This window comes from Tauraco erythrolophus, chromosome 12 (genome assembly GCF_009769465.1).
Source record: "Tauraco erythrolophus isolate bTauEry1 chromosome 12, bTauEry1.pri, whole genome shotgun sequence".
NCBI classification, from domain to species: domain Eukaryota; kingdom Metazoa; phylum Chordata; class Aves; order Musophagiformes; family Musophagidae; genus Tauraco; species Tauraco erythrolophus.
In genome coordinates, this window is record NC_141476.1 from 14,442,810 (window position 1) to 14,463,807 (window position 20,998).

Consider the following 20,998-nt stretch of genomic DNA (forward strand, 5'->3'; position numbering starts at 1 on the left):
ATAATGCAGTAAGAACTTCTGTTCCCGAATCTGCTGTTCACTGACATTTCAAATAATATTATCCTACTTTTCTTTTGAACTTTGTTCAAGCAAAATATTAATAGGTATGAAAGTTGTTGACAGTTAAGGTAAGGAAAGAGGGTGTCATTCTACAGATGTTGGCATCAAGGGCATGCTTATATAGACAGGCACAGGTAGCACCCAGCCTCCTCTACTTTGCTCCGAGCAAGTCAAAACAAGATAGGATTGTAAGCACCCTTCCTGTTACCTTTTAACTTAATATTTAACATAATATTGTCTGGTCTGGTATTAGTATGAAATTTTCCCTAAACTGCTTTTGGAGATTCAGCAACCTGTTTACTGCTGTTTCGTTTCAGTCCCACCTAGCAAGTGGTTTCACGTAATCTGTCTGTCTTCATTTTATTTTAGATAAATCTAACTATACATTATGGAGGGGACAGCTTTGGAATAAAGGCAAACTTTTGTGCCATGTCTCCTTGAAATCAGCAGCGTATCCTTTCCTTCCATGCAAGCTGTGAGTATTACCATTTAAAGAATACGTTTAAAACATTGCTGTGTTAAAACTCTTTCTGGTAGAGACTGGTGAATTTTTGATATATTCAGAGGAAAATCTAAAATACACATTGACTAGATGCTTTGTGTCAGACTAGATTCTTGAGTTGTATGTGTCCAGAGCTGCTTTTAGTTCATGCACATGACTCTTGTCAGCATCTTTCTTTTTTTTTGGTTTATTTTTGTTTCGGCTTGTTTTTTTTTTCCCCCTTTGAAGTGATGCACGCTCCTTTCCAGGAACAAATACCCCTGGCTTATGAGATAGTCCAGGGAACTGATTTTTAAAAGTGTGTATTTGATAGATCTTATTTGGTCAGTGAGGGTGGGACTATGGAGGGAAAAAAAAGAGGTCTTTATTTTATTTTTTCTCCTCCCTCCTCCCACCCTTCGTCTCCAGTCCTGAGAAGCTTGAGGTTGAAAAAGTTGTGAGCATTGATCAATTGAAGAAAAAAATTTCACCAGCATTGTTGTATAAAGAAACTTACGTAGGAGCAAAAGAAGGTAAATAGTTCTAGCTTACTTTTTTAAAATTCAGAATATAAAAAAGTTTTCTGAATTACAATTTTGGTTTTGTTTTTCTTAACCTTCTCTTTCTACCCTTGTATCATGTCAGTGTTGAAGAACGGCATGTACTGTAGCCTTTATGAAGTTGTGGAGAAGTCTCGTTCTGGTAGTCACTTGGAGGGTTTACTTCAAAAACTAGAGAAAGACAAACTTGTGAGTGCAATGGATTTGACTGTTTCTGTTTTCAAAAATAATTTTACTAACTAGTAATTGAGGCATACTACAAGATCCATGGTCTCGCTGGAATTCCTTAGCTGGCATATTCTTAAATATTGTATCAGGGCACTTTTTTACCTGTGATGGAATTTAGCTTACAGACAATAAGAGTATTCGTAATGAGCAAATGTCTTTGTTTGAATTGTTAAACTTTTTTTTTTCTTTAAAATAGGTTCTTGTGAAACTACTTCTGGACAGGGGATTTCTTTTTCTTCTTTCTCCTTGGCAAATGATGTCCCCTTACGGTATGCATACTCTGGGTTCTTTCGGTTTGAGTTGTTTTGGGGTGGATTTTTTTTTTAGGGGGTTGGGTTTTTGAATACTTTTGAAACATAGTGATCTTCTCCTCAGCTGATTTTATTTTCTTGTGTTCTAGACCAGCAAACTGGACGGCCCCGCATGCTACATGCATTGTTTCTGTTTCCAGAACCTAGAGGTATAATGAGCTCAGGTAAGTTTGTTCACTACTGAGAGTGTTGTGTACGTGCTTATTTAAATGTAGGTCATGTTCTGTTGAAGACTTTGTAGTGTTATAGCCTGTCAGTGTAAACTAGGAGTAGCAGTTTGCATTGGTTATGGTCATGGTGATGGCGTTCAAAAGGTGTCTACTTCTTCACAAAAGTAATTATCACACTACATATTTTAGGTTTGTATGTTCACATTTTAGAAAGTAAAACTTTGTTCAAATTTTTTGATTGCATATTCTAGTAGAACTGGACATTGGTATTCCAAGAGATCTATGCATTAGTAATAACATTGTGCTTCAAAGGTTTGAGGGCTTTCTTTAACCATCAAAACACTAAGGACAAAACATCTGAAAGTCTTTAATGTACCTGTAAATATTTTTTTTTTCATTGGGATATTCACCAAAAACTGAGCAAAAAAAATTTGATACAACCAGCTAATAAAACACAACTGAAAGGACTTGGCTTTAGTAGAACTTCAGTGCTTTGGCATGAGACTTCAAAGTTAATCTTTTGCAGTTGAAATTTGCAGTAAATAGTACTAGCAGCAGAATGCAGTCCTTTTTGGCCTGCTGTGAGTTATAAGTGATATTGTCAAAACATAGATCTTTCCAGGCATTTCACTTTTACAAAGAAGCTCGTATTCCGAAGTCTTGGCAGGTTCCTAGATTGTTATCTCTATACTTCTTATTTTAATAAACCCTTTACATTTTTCTTATGTAAGTAACAATTGTGAAAATTGAGTCAGTTATAGATTGGGTAAGAGGAGATATGATATAAGATGACATTTAAAGTGTGCACATGCCAGTTCCTTATAAATACTCCAGTTCTTGCTGCTGTGGCATTTCAAAGACGCGAGAGCTCTGATTTCTGTCAGACACAAGGTTATTCACTGGTTTGAGTCTTCAGAGTGCTTAAATGTTTGAATGGAGAAAAGTTTCAGTCTGTGATTTGAAGAGGGAGGATACTGTGAATAAATAAATAGAAGGATGTCGAAAAAGGATCTAACAGCTTCCTAGTACAGGGAAATCCTGCTCTTGGCACGTGCTGCTGTTGCATCTCTTTGATTTAGTGAGTTCTATTGCTTTGCAAAGGAATGGAAAAAACTATAGGTTTCTGCTGGGTTACTAAACTGAATCATTTTATAAGGGTCCAGAGAGCCTAGAAGCCTCCCAGTGAATGCGTTGGGATTGCATAGGAAGGAGTAATGCTTCCCCTGCATCTTGCAGGAAGCTGGTAGACTGCTTCTTAGTAAACCTTAGTAAGCCTTTGAAGTGACTGCCTTCTAGAATGGTCAGCAAAGTGATGTAAATTGGAATTGATATGTGTATTTAGGATACAGGTTACCACAAAATTATAAAAAGGAGCAGTTCATCATGACTATGAGGTTGACTTTTAAGTAGGCTTTGAAGCAGGTTGCATCACAAAAAAGAGTCCTTTCCTGGCGTTTGGGTTATTTCTCCACAATCATTCCAAACTGTATTTCACCAAATATGTATAATACAGAATATTGCTAATTAGTCGTCATTTATTTATAGCTTTATGATTTGATTTTAATTGTGAATTCCCTTTTCTCCTATGGCAGCACAAAAAAGTGTTCCGTTTGGAACACAGAAAAATTCAACTACCATGGTATTGCGCGAAAATCAGGAAATCATTCCAGAATTCACAAAGTTTGTTCAGTCTCTACATTTTGCTTTAATCCAGTCTCGTAAAGACACTACTGCAGATTACAGTACTGTTGTGGAAAAGTATATAAATGAGTATTTGAAAAGATGCTGTAGTGGCCCTGGAAAATATAGACAATTTGTGTTATATCGGTATGAATCACGGTTGGATGAAAAAAAAATTCTTTATCCTGCTCCAAAAAATAAATCTCATATTGACCCCTGCTTGCAAAACTATATTTTTGGTTGTGAGGCATATCAACTACCTGTTTCTAGAGCTAAGGAATTGATGGACAGGAATCGGAAACTCCAGCATTTCAGTCCCATCTCAGATTATGAAGCCACAGAAGAAGACTCTGATTTTGCCAACGCAAGAAGCGGGAGAAGAATTTGTGCAAATTATGAAGCCGCTGCTGCCAAGCAAAAACTGCCTCATTCTGGAGATTATGATCCTGATAGACTCAAAGTGCTTATTAACTTAATCCAGTGTAGGAAAAAAAACGTAGGTGGAGATTCTGATTCTGAAGACCCTAGAATTAAAAGTGGTCTGAAAAGGAAGCTGGAGAAACAGTCTGAAAATTTGCGGAAATACTTAAAATTGAGTGAATCTTCAGAGAATAGTTGTCAGTATGAAGGTAAGGCAGCCTTTGTTTAGAGTTCCTGTTTAAACATTGTAATTCAAAGCATACTTAATGTTTAGTCTTCATAGATGGAATATTTGTTTCGTGCTGTGGATATTTAACGCATGGTAGTTCATTTAACCAGTGGCCTGAGATCTTTCAATGGAGATGTAGTTTGTTTTTACATAGATTGCCTCTTTCTAGAAGACAAGTTAACAGGACTTGTCGTGGGAGCTGCTTTTGTTCTGCCTCTTGGGAAAGAAAGCAGACTTCCAAAGAGTTTCCTTAGCTGTGGAACTGCCCAAAGACTTTCCAAGACAGTACTAAGCAGACGTGATATTGTACGGTGTTTTGCAGAGTGTGACTTTAGGCATTGCTGTAATTCTCTGTGGCTCCATACCCGATACAATACCTAATTAATTTAGATCGAAGGGGAGAATTAAACTTCTAAGCGTGAGCGCAGTGAACTTTTGAAATAGCCAGTGATGTGTGTAGTGGGACAAAGGGAACAAACTAATAGTATTAAGATTGAGTTATCTGTACATGTAATTATCAACATCCAAACCTCAGATGATCATCACAGATATTATCTGGTATTTAAGATCAGCCAAAAAAGGTCTTTGATTTCTGTTTCCTTAACCCTTTTATCAAAGCAATTATACAGGCGTCCTTCAGAAGGGGGGAAATTGGGGAGAAGGGTGGCACAAAGAAGAGGGGAAATTACATCAAGCACCAGTCATTCTTGTATGTACATGAATCACTTTGGAAGGTGAAGTGGCTGATCTTAGGAATACGTTTCCCTTTGAGAGGGTCAAAACATACTGACGTGTGAATGGAGGAGACAAAGGGTAGGCTAAGATCCTAAGATTTTAGGATTCCAGCTTGGTAGTCTGTGAACCTTCAGGTCTTTTTACATTGATTGTTATAAAAAATATGTGAATGCATTTCTACCTGACTGTAATCAGAACAGTATCCATTGAAAACTAAATTTTAGCTTAACTCCTTCAGGGTACCGAAACAGCAACATCTATCTCTGGTTTGAATTCCATGTTTTTATATAACCCTGAAAGGAATTTGTCTTGCAAATATCTTACCTAAAATATTGTGAGCTTAAATATCTAAACATGATTAGATTTTTATTAGTCAAACAGCACTTAATTCCATATTTCCATATGTGATAAATGAGTTAGGCATTCATCAGATACTTAAAAGTAGTTGTCTGGTCTGTCTCTTTCCAAGAAGAATAAATATTTATTCATCCAGGAGGACAAGTAGAAGAATAATAATCTGTCCTAAAGTTACTTTTAGTATAAATAGACATGATAAAGTTTTAGAATTACTCTTAGTCTAAGATAACTTGTGAGGTTAAACATTAAGATACTCATCAGTTCTGGAGCGACAGTGATAGGATGGAGAGAAGTAAATATTTTGCTCAAACTAATATTTTTCTCTCAACAAGTGATGGAGAATTTTACGGAGTTTCCATAAAATACATAGATCATAGTATGTGACTTCTGTTAAAACATAAAATAGTGTGATATTAAGTGACCTAAAAAAAGGTAATTATTTATCTGGGTGAGACTGTTAGCTTTAGAAACTGCCCTTTTATCAACCTGTTTAAAAATATTTTGTGAAGAAAATAACTGTATTTGTACTGTGTGAATGATGCTAAAAAGTGACTGAGTATGTGGTAGGTGTTGGAGGGGGGATGTCTGGTTTTACTTTTATTTTAAAACTTACTAATGGATTACTTTTCCCCTCCTCCCCCAAATTTAAGGGGGAAGAGCCTTGGATTCGCCACACTCTGTTTTCTCAAATAATACTGGTCTTGGTGGACATGATACAGACTTGAGGCAGCAAGACGTATCCAACCCTGCTGTTACTGACTCACATGGCCTCATTAAACTGCTTTTAGAAACCCTAGCTGGTGCAGGACACTTGGATTCGTCGTTGACACGGTCTGTAAATCAAGCTTTAGGATTAAGCACTGATGAAATTGAAGAGGACATGAGACAACAATATGAATATGAATCCATTCCAGCACAGGACAAAGATGATCACGGGCTTCCTAATACAGCTCAGGCTGAAAATGTTAACTTTAAGGACCCACAGAGCCCAGTGCTACTGGAAACTGACGTGGCATGCTTACCCTACCCTGTCGATGTTGATCTGCGGCTTTCAGCTAATGAAGTGGGCCTTGAACACACGCTACGTTTAAAAGTAAGTGAGACCACCTGGTACGTAGGTGCTGATAATGAATGTACTATTTTCATTTATGAGACTGAATGAAAAAAAATCTGATTTTTTATATAGGTACACATAGATAAGCACTAACTTTTCTGTGAAGAAGCTTTTCTGTTTAGTAGGAGCTTATTTTCATAACTCTTAAGATGTGTGTTCCTGGATCTTTATGTCCACTCTTTCTGTAATAAAATTATAATTAAGAATACCTGAAAGATGGAAAAGCAACCATGGTCAGTCGTCCGCAGTCACGTTACAGTAAGTGTCATATGCTGCTGCTCCAGCAATAGGCAGCAGAACTTCTGTCATTCTGTTGCTGAGTGCTGTACATGAGGATGTTTTTTGGTGTTTGCTGAGACCAAACCTTGCAGTTGTCGTCTTTCTTGTAAAAGAAACATGCTCCTCTACCTTTCACCGTGCTGATGGTGGTGGGTGGTTTTAGCAATCTGCGAAGTTGTTGTATGGAACAGGTGTAGTGTTAACTGTAACAGCTTTCACACTGCCTTCCATCTTCCTCCTTCCCTGAGGTGACTCTTGATCTGGCTAGGGCATTGGTGCTTACTGAACGTGGAACACAGTAAGGAGAGGTTTGGGAGTTCCTTATCTTAGTTTTTGCCTAGCTGTTACTCTTCCTGAAAACAGATTATAAGGCAATAGTTGCTGTTCTGTATGGATTCTCTCTCAGCAATGGGTGCAGGGCAGGCCATTAATGATTGTGTACTGCTTAGTCTTTAACCTTATAGATCTGATAGGTGGTTTGGGTATGACAACTTGTCATGATCATGAAATTTCATCTTGGGGACAGAAAAGAGCCTTTTTTTGACCAGGCTCCTCGTAGATCTAAGTTGAGACAATCTCTTCCAAAGCTTATGCACCCAGAATTCTTCCCTCTTCTCCCAAATGCAAACTAAAAATAAATATGTCAGTTGTAGGCTGTATAATTTCAAGACATTTTTTGGCCTGTTGCTTTCTTGTGAAAGTGAAAGTAGTCAAATTGCAATCTGTATGTGCTATTTAGAGTTGGTAGGAAGTATCTTAAGCAATATGTTTATACGTGGGTCATCAATAGTTACTCTAGAGAAGCTGAATGAGAGATGTTTCCTTTTAATGATAGCTGTCTCCCTCATCTTGATGGAACAGATTGGCAAAACTAAGTTGATTGTCTTTGGAAACTAAATATGCTTTATGGGTTCTGGACTATTATCTTAAAAACAAATAAAAAAAACCCCAATGGCAACAGCTTACCTCAGCTAACTGTTTCTGTATGTGAGTTAGTGACCTTTTCTAGAGACAGTACCTCAGAGTTAATAAAGCGGTTCTTACTGCTTTACAGTCAGCAAGCATCCTTTTCCTCTAATTGTAGTTATGCTTCAGTTTTGGGAATTGGTCTTGGTCCAGCCTCTTCAAAGTGTATTCTCTCTCCTACTTACTAATAATAGCAGGCGTTTTGTAGGGCAAGCAGAACGCCCTTGCTTGCATGTACACGTGAGGATCCTGCAGTCCCCATCTTTCAGTCTTGTACTATGGAAAAGATGATGGGCTTGTTTCTGTCCCTCTAGCAGTGTCTGAGTGAGAAAGTGTTAAGAAATGTGCATACTGGAACATCTTAAATGCTCTATGGATATTAAAGATGGTTGGGGAATTGGCTTTATGTAGTTTTGTTGGGAGCAGAGTGGAAAAATTCTGAGCTCTTAAATGCATGCCAGGCTCTCTTTATGTGTCCTCTTGGTGTAGTGGTGTGTACGTGTTCCATGCATGCTTTTTATGACAGCATGTAACTGGCTGAACGCCCTTTGAAGAAGGCTCTTGTGCTTAGAGTTCAGAGTGCCCCAGCTTGCTCAATCACTTTACAGTGATTGTTCCATGATCTCTGTTATTGATACTTCCACATAAAGCCCAGTCTGTAAGTCATGGAGCAGGAAAGAGTTTGTCCTACCTGTGATCTCCATGCTGTTTTGCTTCTGACCATCTGGAATGTGGAAGTTGGATTGTTCAAAGGCTTAGCACTGGTTGCCAGCAGTTCCTCAGTAATGCCAACATCTCATGGCTTTAGTCAAGGCATGCTCAAGGCAACAGCCTGAAAAAGGCTAAGGAACAAATAGTTTTCCTCATCTTTTTCCCCTCTTTGCCTCCTTTCCTCTCTGCCCCACCCAGCTTCTCTACTCTGAGGCACGTGCTCAGGACTACCTTACGTGCTTAATGACAGACCATCAGCACAGACATCTGTCTCATATTTCATTTACCTGTTTGATAATTTTTAAGTGCCTCCTGTAAACATTTCCAAGTTTGACTTGACTTGATTGACGACAGAATTGCCAATATGCTGGTGAACTCAGGTGTGTTCTTACTGTCTGCTATTCAGAATGGAAACGCTTAATAGCTAACAAAAAAAGAATTTGAGCTGAGAATTTTAATTGTTTTTTAGGAAGCAAGCACTGGAAGTGTAAGCAGCTTTGAAGAGTACAGTCCCTGTCCTAGTACACCTATAGAACATGTTTATCGCAGGCAACATTCCAACTCAAATAATACAGGAGAAGCTGGAATGCACTGGAAACTTATTCCAATTACAGGTAAGATGGGTTTAACTCTTATGTTGCTACGAATAGTGAATGAAAACACATTCTAAAGGTTTGTCTCTTTCACAGATCCTATTCTTGGGTCACATGTTGGTACACAAGCATATATATATGCTATGCAGTTTCTTATACTTGAATTATACAAAATTATGCTGGATGAAAACTGGTGGAGCGTATGGCTTTGGGTACATAGTGATACAGTTTAGAAATGTGAAAGCTTGACTGTTTATCTGGTGAGGTACACAACTGTTTTGACTTTAGTGTTTGAACCTGCCAGGCTCTGCTGAAAGATTGGACAGGTGGATAATTGCAACTAGCAATACAGAAAAGTAATGAAAAATATGTTCTCCTTATAGAGAGTAGTCATCTACTTAGTGCATCAAGCTCTTCTACTGGAAGTGCTTCAAAGTCTTTGTCTTTATCTAAACATTTAAATCTTAAATATACAGAAGAAGCTTCTTGTTCTACTTCTTGATGAGTCAACAATATCAAGTCTTGGGAGACCATCAAAGCATGGATTTGAAGGGTGTGGAAACTGAGCTGTAGGAATAGTCAGCAAGAGCTCTAAATGTAAGGCTACAAATCAAGTCGTCTTGTGACCAAGTCCAGATGGAATTTAACTGCTTTCTCCGAGTGAATACTTAACTGATTTCTGGTTCTGTTCCAAGACTGCTGGGATGTCTTTTGGACACCTCTAATATCCATCTAGTTGTGTAGTTCAGCAGCTCTCTTCTGTTTGTTTGGCTGAGAAGGAAGGAGGGCAGGGAAGGGGGTTTCCCTTCACACTGTTCATAGGCCTTTCAGTGTAATGACAGGGTAATTCTGGATAACGTTTTCTGCACTTTGTTTAAGGGCCAAACATCAAAAATCCGTTCTGGTATTTTGCGAAATTACAGAGTATGGAGACTGTAAAGTTGTTTGGGTGGAACATTATTTCTTTTACTCCTGGAGGAAGTGGCTACTGTGCATATGGATGAGGATATGGTTGCTGAGATAACTGGTTAAGTGGACGTTAAGCATCTAAAAACTGTACTACATTATAGATGCTGGACGTGGGAGTTCATGCACGCGTTTGTCAATTGGCTTGACACGTTGCACAGTCACTGTGAGACTAAATCTTACTAGGAAAAAATTTCTCTGTAGTTTTCTGAGAGGGAGAAGTGCCGTTCTCTAGAGATTTTGAAAGAGATTGTCTTGAGCGTCACTGGATTTCTTGAGTTTCTGCAAGGTCAGTTCTAAATTAGCTCTTGGCTGCAGTAAGTATTGACTAGCTCTGCAATATGGTCAAGGACAAGGTGCTGTATAAATACGAAAAAACTCTACAAATGCTACCTGCTGCTGCCCTTCAGGAGGGGCAGGAAGAGTTAAAGAGGGTCAGCTGTAAAAACATGAGGATAAACAGGTGAGAAGAGTGAGTGAGACAGTTTGCATATGTCATTATGGCCTGAACTACTGAGTAGCTGCTGTCCTCACCTGGTATTGAATTTTCATCAGAAGATTAGGTCAGTAATACACTATTCAGCAAGCGGACTCATTTTATTAAGTACATCAAGAAGGCTGTAGGAGAGTCAAAAGAGCCTTTAATGTTTTGGGCTACTGGCACAAAATTTTTACTGGTCCCGTCTTCCTGTATAGTATCTTGTAGAGGGCTTTGAATTTTTGTTCTAGAGAATTAAGATCAATTCAGTAATATAATTTAAAGGAAGCTTTGTTCTTTTCTGAAACTGCTTGCTTTCTAAATCTGATGACTTCCCCATGTTTCTCATTTTTGTAGCAAGGTAGCTATAGGAAGGAATTCAGACAACATCACTCTTTCATCTCTGCATGATTGCAGGAAGGCAAATTAGCAATCTTTGTTTTTTCTTTCTAAACAAAAGCATGTTTTACTTTTGATAAGGGATCATGTTCAGCTAAACTTACTTTAAGAACTTAACTCTTCATGGTTTGGGACTTGAGGAGTGGGTGGATTGTCTTCCTTCTTCCCTGACGACATCAGAAAGTGTTGGAGATAGTTGTTCATAGGTCCTCAACTCATCTGGACTACTTCTGTATCGTGTTACTGTTCGTTTCTTCCTGGTTATTCAGTCTAAATTTCTGACAATGGTAAGCAAACTTGAGTCTTATTTTAGAAAGCTAACTTGGCATATGTGTGTTTCAACAAACCCATCCTAACTCAGTTTTGATTTGAATTTGAGACTCTTCTACTTCAGACATTAAGTACAAAAATGGTGTCTTCTTGCTTGTTCTTCCTTCTTTGGTAAGAGAGGATGAATGCATTAATAGACATTCTTAAATGTGATGGCTTTTGATGACCTTCATCTTGGATGTGAAGAAACAGAATGTTCTAGGCTTTCTTTTTCAGGTGATGTTTGAATTTCTGATTTCAAAATCCACCCAGGAATCCTCTTTCTGGAGTCACTGTAGAAAGACCTCTCTTAAGCAGTGAAGAATTTGACACTTAATCTGCAAGGTTAACTATGTCAGCAACTCTTAAACAGCTGTTCTTTCTAAGCTTGTTTTCAGGCATTTCTCTTTTTGGTTTCTTTGACATAGCCAGTTACAAGGTACTACAACAAAGTCTGTGTTTGAAATCATAAATCATACTTTGAAAGTTGTTTAAACTGCTTATTTGAGTTTTGCTGCTTGGCTATGTGTTTGTTATTTATGAAGACTTGTGACCCAAAGGTGTAGATCGATGAAGGAGGGTACTGTCAGAGAACTATATTTAAGTACGGGTAACTTTAGTTTAAATCTTCCTTTTATTAATTTTTTTTTTTAAATCCTGTTTTTTGCATAGAATCGTAGAAGGGTTTGAGTTGGAAGAGACCTCAAAGATCATCTAGTTCCAACCCCCCCGCCATGGGCAGGGACAGCTTCCCCTAGATCAGGTTGTTCAAAGCCTCATTCAACCTGGCCTTGAACACTTCCAGGGATGGGGCAGCCACAACTTCTCTGGGCAACCTGTTCCAGTACCTCACCACCCTCAGAGTGAAGAACTTCTTTCTTATATCTAATCTAAATCTCCCCTCTTTCAGTTTAAATCCATTGCCCCTTGTCCTGTCACTATACGCCCTTGTAAAAAGTCCCTCTCCAGCTTTCCTGTAGGCCCCCTTTAAGTACTGGAAGGCTGCAATAAGATCACCCCGGAGCCTTCTCTTCTCCAGGCTGAACAGCCCCAACTCTCTCAGCCTGTCGTCATAGCAGAGGTGGTCCAGCCCTCGGATCATCTTCGTGGCCCTCCTCTGGACTCGCTCCGGTAGTTCCATGTCCTTCTTGTGTTGGGGACTCCAGAGCTGAACACAGTATTCCGGGTGGGATCTCACGAGAGCTGAGCAGAGGGGCAGAATCACCTTCCTTGACCTGCTGGCCACACTCCTTTTGATGCAGCCCAGGACACAGTTGGCTTTCTGGGCTGCCAGTGCACATTGCTGGCTCATGTTGAGCTTCTCATCCCCCAGCACTCCCAAGTCCTTTTCCTTAGGGCTGCTCTCAATCCATTCTCCGCCCAGCGTGTACTTGTGCTTGAGATTGCCCCGACCCATGTGCAGGACCTTGCACTCGGCCTTGTTGAACTTCATGAGGTTCTCACAGGCCCACCTCTCCAGCCTGTTGAGGTCCCTCTGGATGGCATCCCTTCCCTCCAGCGTGTCCACAACACCACACAACTTGGTGTCATCTGCAAACTTGCTGAGGGTGCACTCGATCCCACTGTCCATGTCACCAATAAAGATGTTAAATAGCACTGGTCCCAGTACTGACCCCTGAGGAACGCCACTCGTTAAAAAATATTTTGGGTTTCATATTCAGCAGTATATCTTTCTGTTTAAATTCTGCTTAATGATTTTTAATAAAAACCTTTAATAAAAACAAAGGCTTTTGTTTTTTAAAAGAAAGTTTATTTCTTTTTGGAAAACTTTAAATAATCTTTTGAAGAAAGAACCTAATCAGTTCTTAATCATATGTATCTTGAAAATATTTTCCTAATATAATTGTTACAGAAACTTTTCATCAAATCAAGATGAGTGGATTGTATATTTATTTTTTCAGTAGTCTTAGGATTTGAAATTTTACTGATATTGAGGGTGCAGACAGGAGGGCCACAGAACTAAATTTCGTTGCTAAAAATTGGTATGGAACTGATGAGCTGTATTAAACTGTAAGAAGTTTGAAATATAGCGCCAAATTTAAAGCGGTAGTGTAGCTGTTAATCTTCTTACCAAGACTTGCTTATTGTACAGCATTTCTTGATTAGTGATGTAGCTAGTAAGTGTTGAGCAGCTCAAGAAGAATGAGATACATAACACATTCTTAAGTACCTTGTATCTCAAATGAGCTTAAACTAAGTTTACTCTGTTAACGTTATAATTTGGTACTGAGTTCTTAAAAGTCTTTTAAAATCGATATACTTGTGTGCGCAAAAGGTGTAGATGAATGCTGAAGGTACAGGGCAACAGAAAAAAGGTTCAAATAAATTAGAATGGAACTAATTGGAATAGCCTGATCTAAGTCTGAGTTTAGTGCTTTTAAAGAAAACTAGAAAATTGGTTTGACTCAAAGGATGTGTTTTGAAGGATAAAGAAAGAACATATAGTTTCATTGATAAGGAATATAAAATAGAATCACATTTCTGCTTTCTGTGTGTAACTTGTGGCATGAAGTAACCCTGAGCTGATAGTGTCACCGTGAGAAAGGGATCCTGTTTGCGGCAGGTGTTTTCCTTTTAGATCTGGATGGACGTGATCAAATTAGGGACTGAATGTAACTTTTTTAACCGACTACATTCCAAAAGAACACTGACTTTTAGAAACTGTCTATACTACTGGGTTATTATTGCTTGTATTCCGGAAATCCGGTTTTCTGCTTACGGCTGTATTAGCTTTAACAATAATGCAACACTTAAAAAAACAAATAAAACCTCAAAGAAAACCTCCTTTGAAGTATTTATGGGACAGATATATACTGAAATACTTGTATGTATCTGAAATATCTGTGTGTATATATCATTAATGGCAACAAAGTGTTAAATTTGGTTCAACAAACAAACAAACCCATAGTTTGGGATGCAGATGGTGAAGAAACTCAGTGCTGCAGAACCCATTTGAGGTTTGGTTTGTGAAAGGCTTTCAGCACTCCGTGCAGCATAACCGGTTCTGTGTATCAATAATTACCGTAAGAGTTACATCTTACTTTTTTAAGCAAAAAAAAAGACTCCGTTCCCAATTGCAACATCAGACATGCAGTTTGCAGTCTGGTAGTGTGGCTACAATAAGCCTTTTGAAAGTCAGAGGAATATAACCTAGTGGTAAATGAACATATTTGAATAACTTGTCGCCCTGCTTGATTTCTAATTTGATTTTATTATTTTGTAAGTAAGGCAGTTCATGTTATGCTTAATCAGATGTTCTCTCTGGGCAAATGACTTGTGTTCTGCTCTTTGAGCAAACTGACGTTATCGTTCTGCCGTCTTGGGAGCCACCCATGAAATTTTCTGTGCTGCGGTACCTTCGCAGACAGTAACACTCGAGTCTCTGCATTTGAGTTGCTCGGTGGGGGGAGGCACAACAGTAATGCTGTCTTAAAACTTTAAAACTTTGTTTTGGAGGTTTTACTGTATCACTTGTATATGACTTTCAAACATGAGGTGATGATGATTAACTCTTCCTGTATAGGTCTGAAATCACCAGAAGAACCACTGGTGTATTTACCGCCAAAGGATGCCCTTCCTAATGACCCCCGGGTAATAAATAGACAGAGAAGTTCTGATTACCAGTTTCCATACTCTCCATTTTCAGACACACAAAAGGGGACAGCAGATGGAGGACTTTGTACAAGACAAGTGGAGAAACTTGAAGATCAGTGTGGGCTAGCAGATCACACTTTTACAACTAAGCATTCCATTAGTGCAATAATAGAGACGACACTATTAGAAGAATATAATCTCTTTGCAAGAAAGATTCAAGAAATTTTGCAGCAAAAGAATATTGCTTATGTTAGTGGAATGTCCACGCCAGTCTTCTCCGCCCAGGAGAGGATGATGAGACTTTCTGAATATATATGTTTACAGGCATCAGAGGTTTCCGTCCAGGAATACATAGAGACACTGAGTGAGAAGTTGAATAGTGTTATTTTGTCGTCTTCATGCATTAGGCACACTCCACCAACTTGCTCTAGTCCTGACCCTGCAGAAGTGGTTAGTGATGCTGCACCGAATCCTCCGCCCAACACGTTACCTGTTTGCAGGGACTCTGACATGGCGTCGTTATCTGAGCCATTGTGTAATAACGTGGAAGATCTGGATTCTAGCGAGCAGCGTTCGTCAAGCCTGCCCTTAGTGAGGGAGGAAGATCATATGAAAGTTAAAACAGAGGATATGTTGACATCTGATCAGACCTCTTCCAGTGGTGATCTGATGGAGCCACCAGAAAAGACACAGAAGTCCCCAGAGAACTTAAACATTTCAACTCAACCAGCCTTTTCGGATTTTATAAGCCAGTTAAAACCTGAAGTATTTAACAGCTTGGTGAAAATTATTAAGGATGTACAGAAAAACACTGTGAAATTTTATATTCATGAAAAAGAGGAAAGCATTCTCTGCAAAGAAATCAAGGTAAATATGTTCTAGTTCAACCTCTCTATGGTGTTAAAATAGAAGAAAGTGTCTTTCAAATCAGAATGCATAAAACTGGACTGGCAAGTAGGTAGTCTGAAATTTGTTTCAAACAAAGGTTGAATTCTGAAAGTGAATTGCGAAAGTAGGCTGTCCTGTTCCATTTCTTGTTTCAGCTTCCGAGGTAGTCTTGCTTATATTTAGCTTTTACGTAGGTCTCTTACAGTTGGAAAGCAGAACAGCTATAGTTCGGTTCTTTCTGAAGGTACTGCCAGGGGGTTGCCTTATGGAAAAAGAAAACAAGGGCAAAAATGTGATAGCTTACTATTTTAGAAAGAATACCTGAAAAGTCGATGTGTGTGGGCTTACTGTTCTGCTGTATTTCAGTGTTTAAGGTGAAAGTTGAAAGTTTAACGAATTAAATAAAGTTTAAAAAACTTCTGGCTTCACTTGAAAACAGGTGCAGTTTTGGTCGACGGTCAGTTGGTCATTTATGTGTGATTCTCTAGGAATGACTGACTTGCTGACACAGCGTTTTTCTGGTTTGCTACAACTTTCTGATTAATGTATCGAAAAGACAAGGAATCCAGTCCCTCTGAGGCTCGTTTGAGTGGAAAACTTACTTGACATTGTCATCGTGTGTGGGGGGGTGTTTTGGCCAAACTACCTTTTCACTTTTTCTTCACTATCTTCTCTTTCTGTGGTGTTAGGAGTATCTTACAAAGTTAGGTAATACAGAGTGCCATCCAGAACAGTTCCTGAAAGGAAGAGCTGCTTTAGATAAACTGTTGATAATAATCCAAAATGAAGACATCGCCAACCTCATCCATAAGGTATTTCACATAAGTAGATGTGTTCTATGGAGAGCTGTTGTTCAAATGTGAGATGAGCTCGTTTTGAGCAAGGCTGCCTTCTCCTCATGACAGCATTTAGCCAGTGTCCTGTGTTTAGTTGCCGTTTGCACACAGAGTAGTGCTCGTGGTAAATACTTGAGTCTTGTTTCATCACCCCCCCATAACTCCTTCTGCCTCCTCACACGTGCTAACCCATGTTTATTAGCGGTTGTGAAGTTGCACAGAGGCCTGAGGAATTCTGCGTCGCCTTCTGTGATGCTCTAGTGGCAAGTGAAGGCAGTTGTCAGATTGCCTTAAGTGTTCCTGACAGCTGTGGTTTGTGAACCTGTGCTGGACAGAAAGGAAAATTATTCCAAGTGCTCAACTTCAGTTGTCTCATTCCTGTAATATTTTTGAGTTAGCACCTCCCAAGGCAAGAGGAAAAAAAAATAGTTCTTTGAAACTGTGTTTTGAGGTTTGATACTTGGTATTATTAAGTAGGAAAGTTCTGTAGTTCGTGGTTTGGGTTTTTTTGGTGTGATCTTTGGTACACATCTCTGACTTGCAGTGTTTTTGAACAGATACCTGGCTTGGTAACCTTGAAGAGGCTGTCTTGTGTCAGCTTTGCGGGTGTCGATAGCTTGGATGATGTGAAAAATCACACTTACAATGAATTGTTTGTGTCTGGTGGTTTCGTCGTGTCAGATGAATCTGTCCTTAATCCAGAGTCCATCACTACAGGTAAGTGTGATGCTTAAAACACAAGAGAAAAAAAGCCCATCGTTTCAGTCCGTGAGAGAGATGGCAGACTCATCCCAGTGAAGAATCAAGTCTTCTAATTTTCAAGTCTTGTATCTAATTTTTGTGAGTTTTTTGGAGAACTTCAGCTAATTCAGGCTCTCTCTTACCTCAGTGGCCTTTTTGGAGAACACATTTCTGAAGAACATGTGAACTTGGAGATCCTGTCTTTCTGTGTTAGATTGTGTAGTTCGGTATATGGAACCTTTTATTCCTTACTACTGAATCCACAAATATGTTAGGAAAAAACCTGAAAAACTACAATTTTTTCACTTTATTTGAAACTGAATAATTAATGAAGTTACCATTTTTTGAAATAGATATTTTAGCAAGGCAGACCAGGTATGACTGATTCAGCTTTTACGTAAGCAGACACCACTGTTGGGCATCTGACCTACAAAAAAGCAGCTCAGTTTTGGACTATTGTTGTTGGCTAATCTGCTGGGAAGAAAAACTGAAACCCTAGGCTAATGTTTGTAGTTGTGTAACTACACTTTCATGAAAATGGAAAGCAGCTTTATGTATCTACTGAAGCAGTATGTGCAGTTTGCACGCCACAAAATTTAACTTCTATTCAATATCTCCAAAACAGATAAACTAAAACAGTTTCTAAAGTTTCTGGAGGATCTCAACACCCCAGATGGGAAATGGCAGTGGAAAGTCCACTGCAAAATACAAAAAAAACTTAAAGAGCTGGGAAGGTAAGTAGTGTTCTTCGAATACCAGTTGTTAAAATGCTTCAGCTTTAATTGTGCTCTACAAAACCCAATTAAACACAACTTACTCTTATGTTTGACTTAATATTTTAACTGACCTTAAGCCAAGTATCTTTCTAATAGTGTGTGCCTTTTTCCCCGTTCTAGAATGAATGCCAATGCCCTGAATCTGCTGACCCTCCTGAATACCTATCAGAAGAAGCACTTGGTTGAGATCCTGTCTTACCATAATTGTGACTCTCAAACTCGAAATGCTCCAGAATTAGACTGTCTTATTAGGCTTCAGGGCCAAAACATACAGCAGAGACATGTTGTTTTCTTAACAGGTAAACAAAATCTATGAATGCTTCTCCCCCCTCTTGACTATGGGTGCTAAATATTAATACAAAATCTCCTTTTCTATATTTAGAAAAGAATCTCAAAACACTTTCAAATTACGTTGATAATGGAATCGTGGTTGCTACTGTTGATGACTTTATGCAAAATTTTAAAAGCCTGGTTGGGTATCACAACTCAGTTACTGAAGAAAACAGCCTTTGTTCCTCTGCTGCTCACAAAAGACAATCAGGTAATATTAAACACACTTAACACTTTCTTTAGCTAATTAGATGTGTGGGGTGGGGGTCCGTGAAGTAGTGTGCCTTTCCTCTTGTAAATGAACACTATAGATGGCGAGGAAAACCCAACTCTCAAGCTACTCTTTCTCTGTTTTAAATGATGGAGGAAGAGCAGCTGGGATGGAACACCAAATACCGAGTTACAGGCTAGCGTGGCACGCCAGAAGGCACCTGTTAGTCACAGGCCAAAGTGGTGTAGCAGTCTGTTTTCAGGAAAAGGATAGATAAACTTGGCGATGGCTTTTAGAAGCAGTAACAAAAGGACTGAGATGTCAGTGATTGTACTACTTTAACTGTCTGATCAAATACTCACCTACTGTATAACTTTAGATGCTGTTTTGACATTAACCCCTGTGGAGCTGGGAGTTGGGATTTCCCAACACTAAACATGAACACAATGCGCAGAAGCTTTTAGCACCGGAGTAACTGGACACTCACACAGAGGGTTAAGTGTGCATGTTAAATAAGTGAACACGAGTGGCAGAAGACCAAGACTTAAGTGATATTGGACTTGCAGACCTGAAGCGTAACACTCTGTGAGTAGTGTATAGCTCTTCTGACAAGGGTTTGCATTTCAATAGAATAGGACTTTCTCTTTTTTTCAATGTAGTTCTTGTAGAAAACGATGAAAAGGATGAGGAGGACATGTCTCTGGATTCAGGGGATGAAACATCACAAATAGAAATCTGCAATGATGCCTCTAGATATGATACTCATGTGGAAGCTTTGCAGGTGAAGGCCAAGGGCTCACATGGAGCAGATGCAAAAGCAAGCTGCTTATCTGTTACAGAGTTATGTCCTGAAGCACAAAGTGGCTTGATGGAAAAGACTTCTAAAATGGACTTGGAAGAGATACAGCCAATTACTCCAGTTTCTACAACAGGCTCTGCTGAAGGAGAAAAACACAATTCAATTGAACAAACTCCTTTCAATAACTTCCAAGTTTATAGTAGACAATTAAACATGTCCCATCAGTTCAGTCACTTCAATGTGCTCACTCACCAGACTTTTCTGGGAACAACATACTCAGTTTCTTCTGCAAGTCAAAACCAAGAAGGGGGCAATTACTTTCTATCTGCTTACAGCCAGAGCATGGAAACAGACAAGTCATCATCACCTGGTGGCTGGGATATAAATTGTGATTCTTCCGGGCCATATTCAAACCAGAAATAAACTCGTCTCTTTTTATAAGTTGCTGTGGACTTTTCTGTTTCTAAAATGGTGGATTAACAATTTCTATTTTATTCTGGAACAAAATGTTTCTTGTCCTTTATCTCAAATGTTTTCTTGTCTTATTTAAATCCTGATGGCCTGTACCTATTGGAAGCATCTGAAAATTGAAATAAATATATATATTTTTTAACATTTACTGTACTTGAATTATCTTGTTTGTTGGCACTTTTAAGTTTCTACATTTGTATTTGACCTGTACCTGGGCTTCAGTTTGAGGTCTGTTTTAATGTAAAACTGAATGTTTGCCTAAAATATGTGAAATGGCGGGGGTTTTTTGTAAGAGTATCCAAATCACTTTTCTTTACGTAAATATCAAAACTTATTTGACGTTTGACACAAATTTTGTACCAATGTTTTTACATAGCTCTAAGGCAGTGTAGTTATTTTAATGACTATATACTGGATTTTGGCTAAATACCTCAATTAGAGTAACCAATGGTGCAGTTCCATTACAAAAATAAAATAAACTCTCAATGCACAAGGGACTTGCTAACACAGTGTATTGTCTGTGCCTTTTATATTGTTTTAATGTAAGCAGCACACCCAAACCTTATTCCATGAGTAGCAATTGTCTTTGTGCCTAATTGTGATACTCCGTGCCCGTTACAGCACCATCAGAGTGATCTTACAGCTTTTATTGCCACTGTAATTACTGTAACGAGAGAAGGACAAACCTGGACTTAATGACTTTGATAGTTCAGTTTGCACTAGAAAAGCCTCAGTCCTCTCCCACTTCAGCGTATTATTAGTGGTGCCCCCTTTTGTTTAAAAACAAACAAACAACTAGCATTGTCTTAAGTACAGAGTTTTATCTGTTTGTTAATCTTGCCCTTTTTAATTTCACAGCTGCTGTGTTATAAATTTATATAAATTTATTTTTCCCCAATGATTCTCTCCTAATTGGCTCCTCTTGCACGTCATCTTCTGACTCAGGCTTCTGGAAAACAGCAGCTGATAGTAAATAGCTGTGGAGTCTCGGGACTGCTCTTATTATGCTGCTGCTTTTGCTTTTACTGATCTGTTCAGAACTTGTTTATAAGAAAAATTCCTTAAACCGATTTCTGCCATGGGAGCAGCCCACTATAATGTTAAGTGCTGCCGTCAGGTTTTAATTGATGCAGGAAGGAGTTCATAGTCAGCGCTTCGGTGGTCTTAAAATCTGGGATTACTTGAGTTAATACACATTGTCTAATCCAAAAAGTGGCCTGAATAGTTAAGTACAAGCAGTTTCATACTGTTAAATTACCGATAAAGTCTACCCAAGCCATCCAGA

At 38.8% G+C, this 20,998-nt stretch overlaps 1 protein-coding gene across 1 annotated transcript in view; it reads left to right on the plus strand.

The window, feature by feature from the left end:
* TASOR (transcription activation suppressor) overlaps window positions 1-20,287 on the plus strand; it is a 34,006-nt gene extending 13,719 nt beyond the window's left edge. Inside the window, exons 9-23 of the mRNA XM_086618803.1 lie at window positions 430-535; window positions 971-1,074; window positions 1,187-1,290; window positions 1,526-1,598; window positions 1,730-1,804; window positions 3,403-4,119; window positions 5,882-6,324; window positions 8,771-8,915; window positions 14,591-15,528; window positions 16,239-16,361; window positions 16,943-17,102; window positions 17,752-17,860; window positions 18,023-18,201; window positions 18,285-18,443; window positions 19,103-20,287. Of these exons, the coding sequence (XP_086474929.1) occupies window positions 430-535; window positions 971-1,074; window positions 1,187-1,290; window positions 1,526-1,598; window positions 1,730-1,804; window positions 3,403-4,119; window positions 5,882-6,324; window positions 8,771-8,915; window positions 14,591-15,528; window positions 16,239-16,361; window positions 16,943-17,102; window positions 17,752-17,860; window positions 18,023-18,201; window positions 18,285-18,443; window positions 19,103-19,665 (3,998 nt within the window). The 3' untranslated portion in view covers window positions 19,666-20,287. The remainder of the gene's footprint in view (window positions 1-429; window positions 536-970; window positions 1,075-1,186; window positions 1,291-1,525; window positions 1,599-1,729; window positions 1,805-3,402; window positions 4,120-5,881; window positions 6,325-8,770; window positions 8,916-14,590; window positions 15,529-16,238; window positions 16,362-16,942; window positions 17,103-17,751; window positions 17,861-18,022; window positions 18,202-18,284; window positions 18,444-19,102) is intronic.
* Window positions 20,288-20,998: the final 711 nt, after the last annotated feature.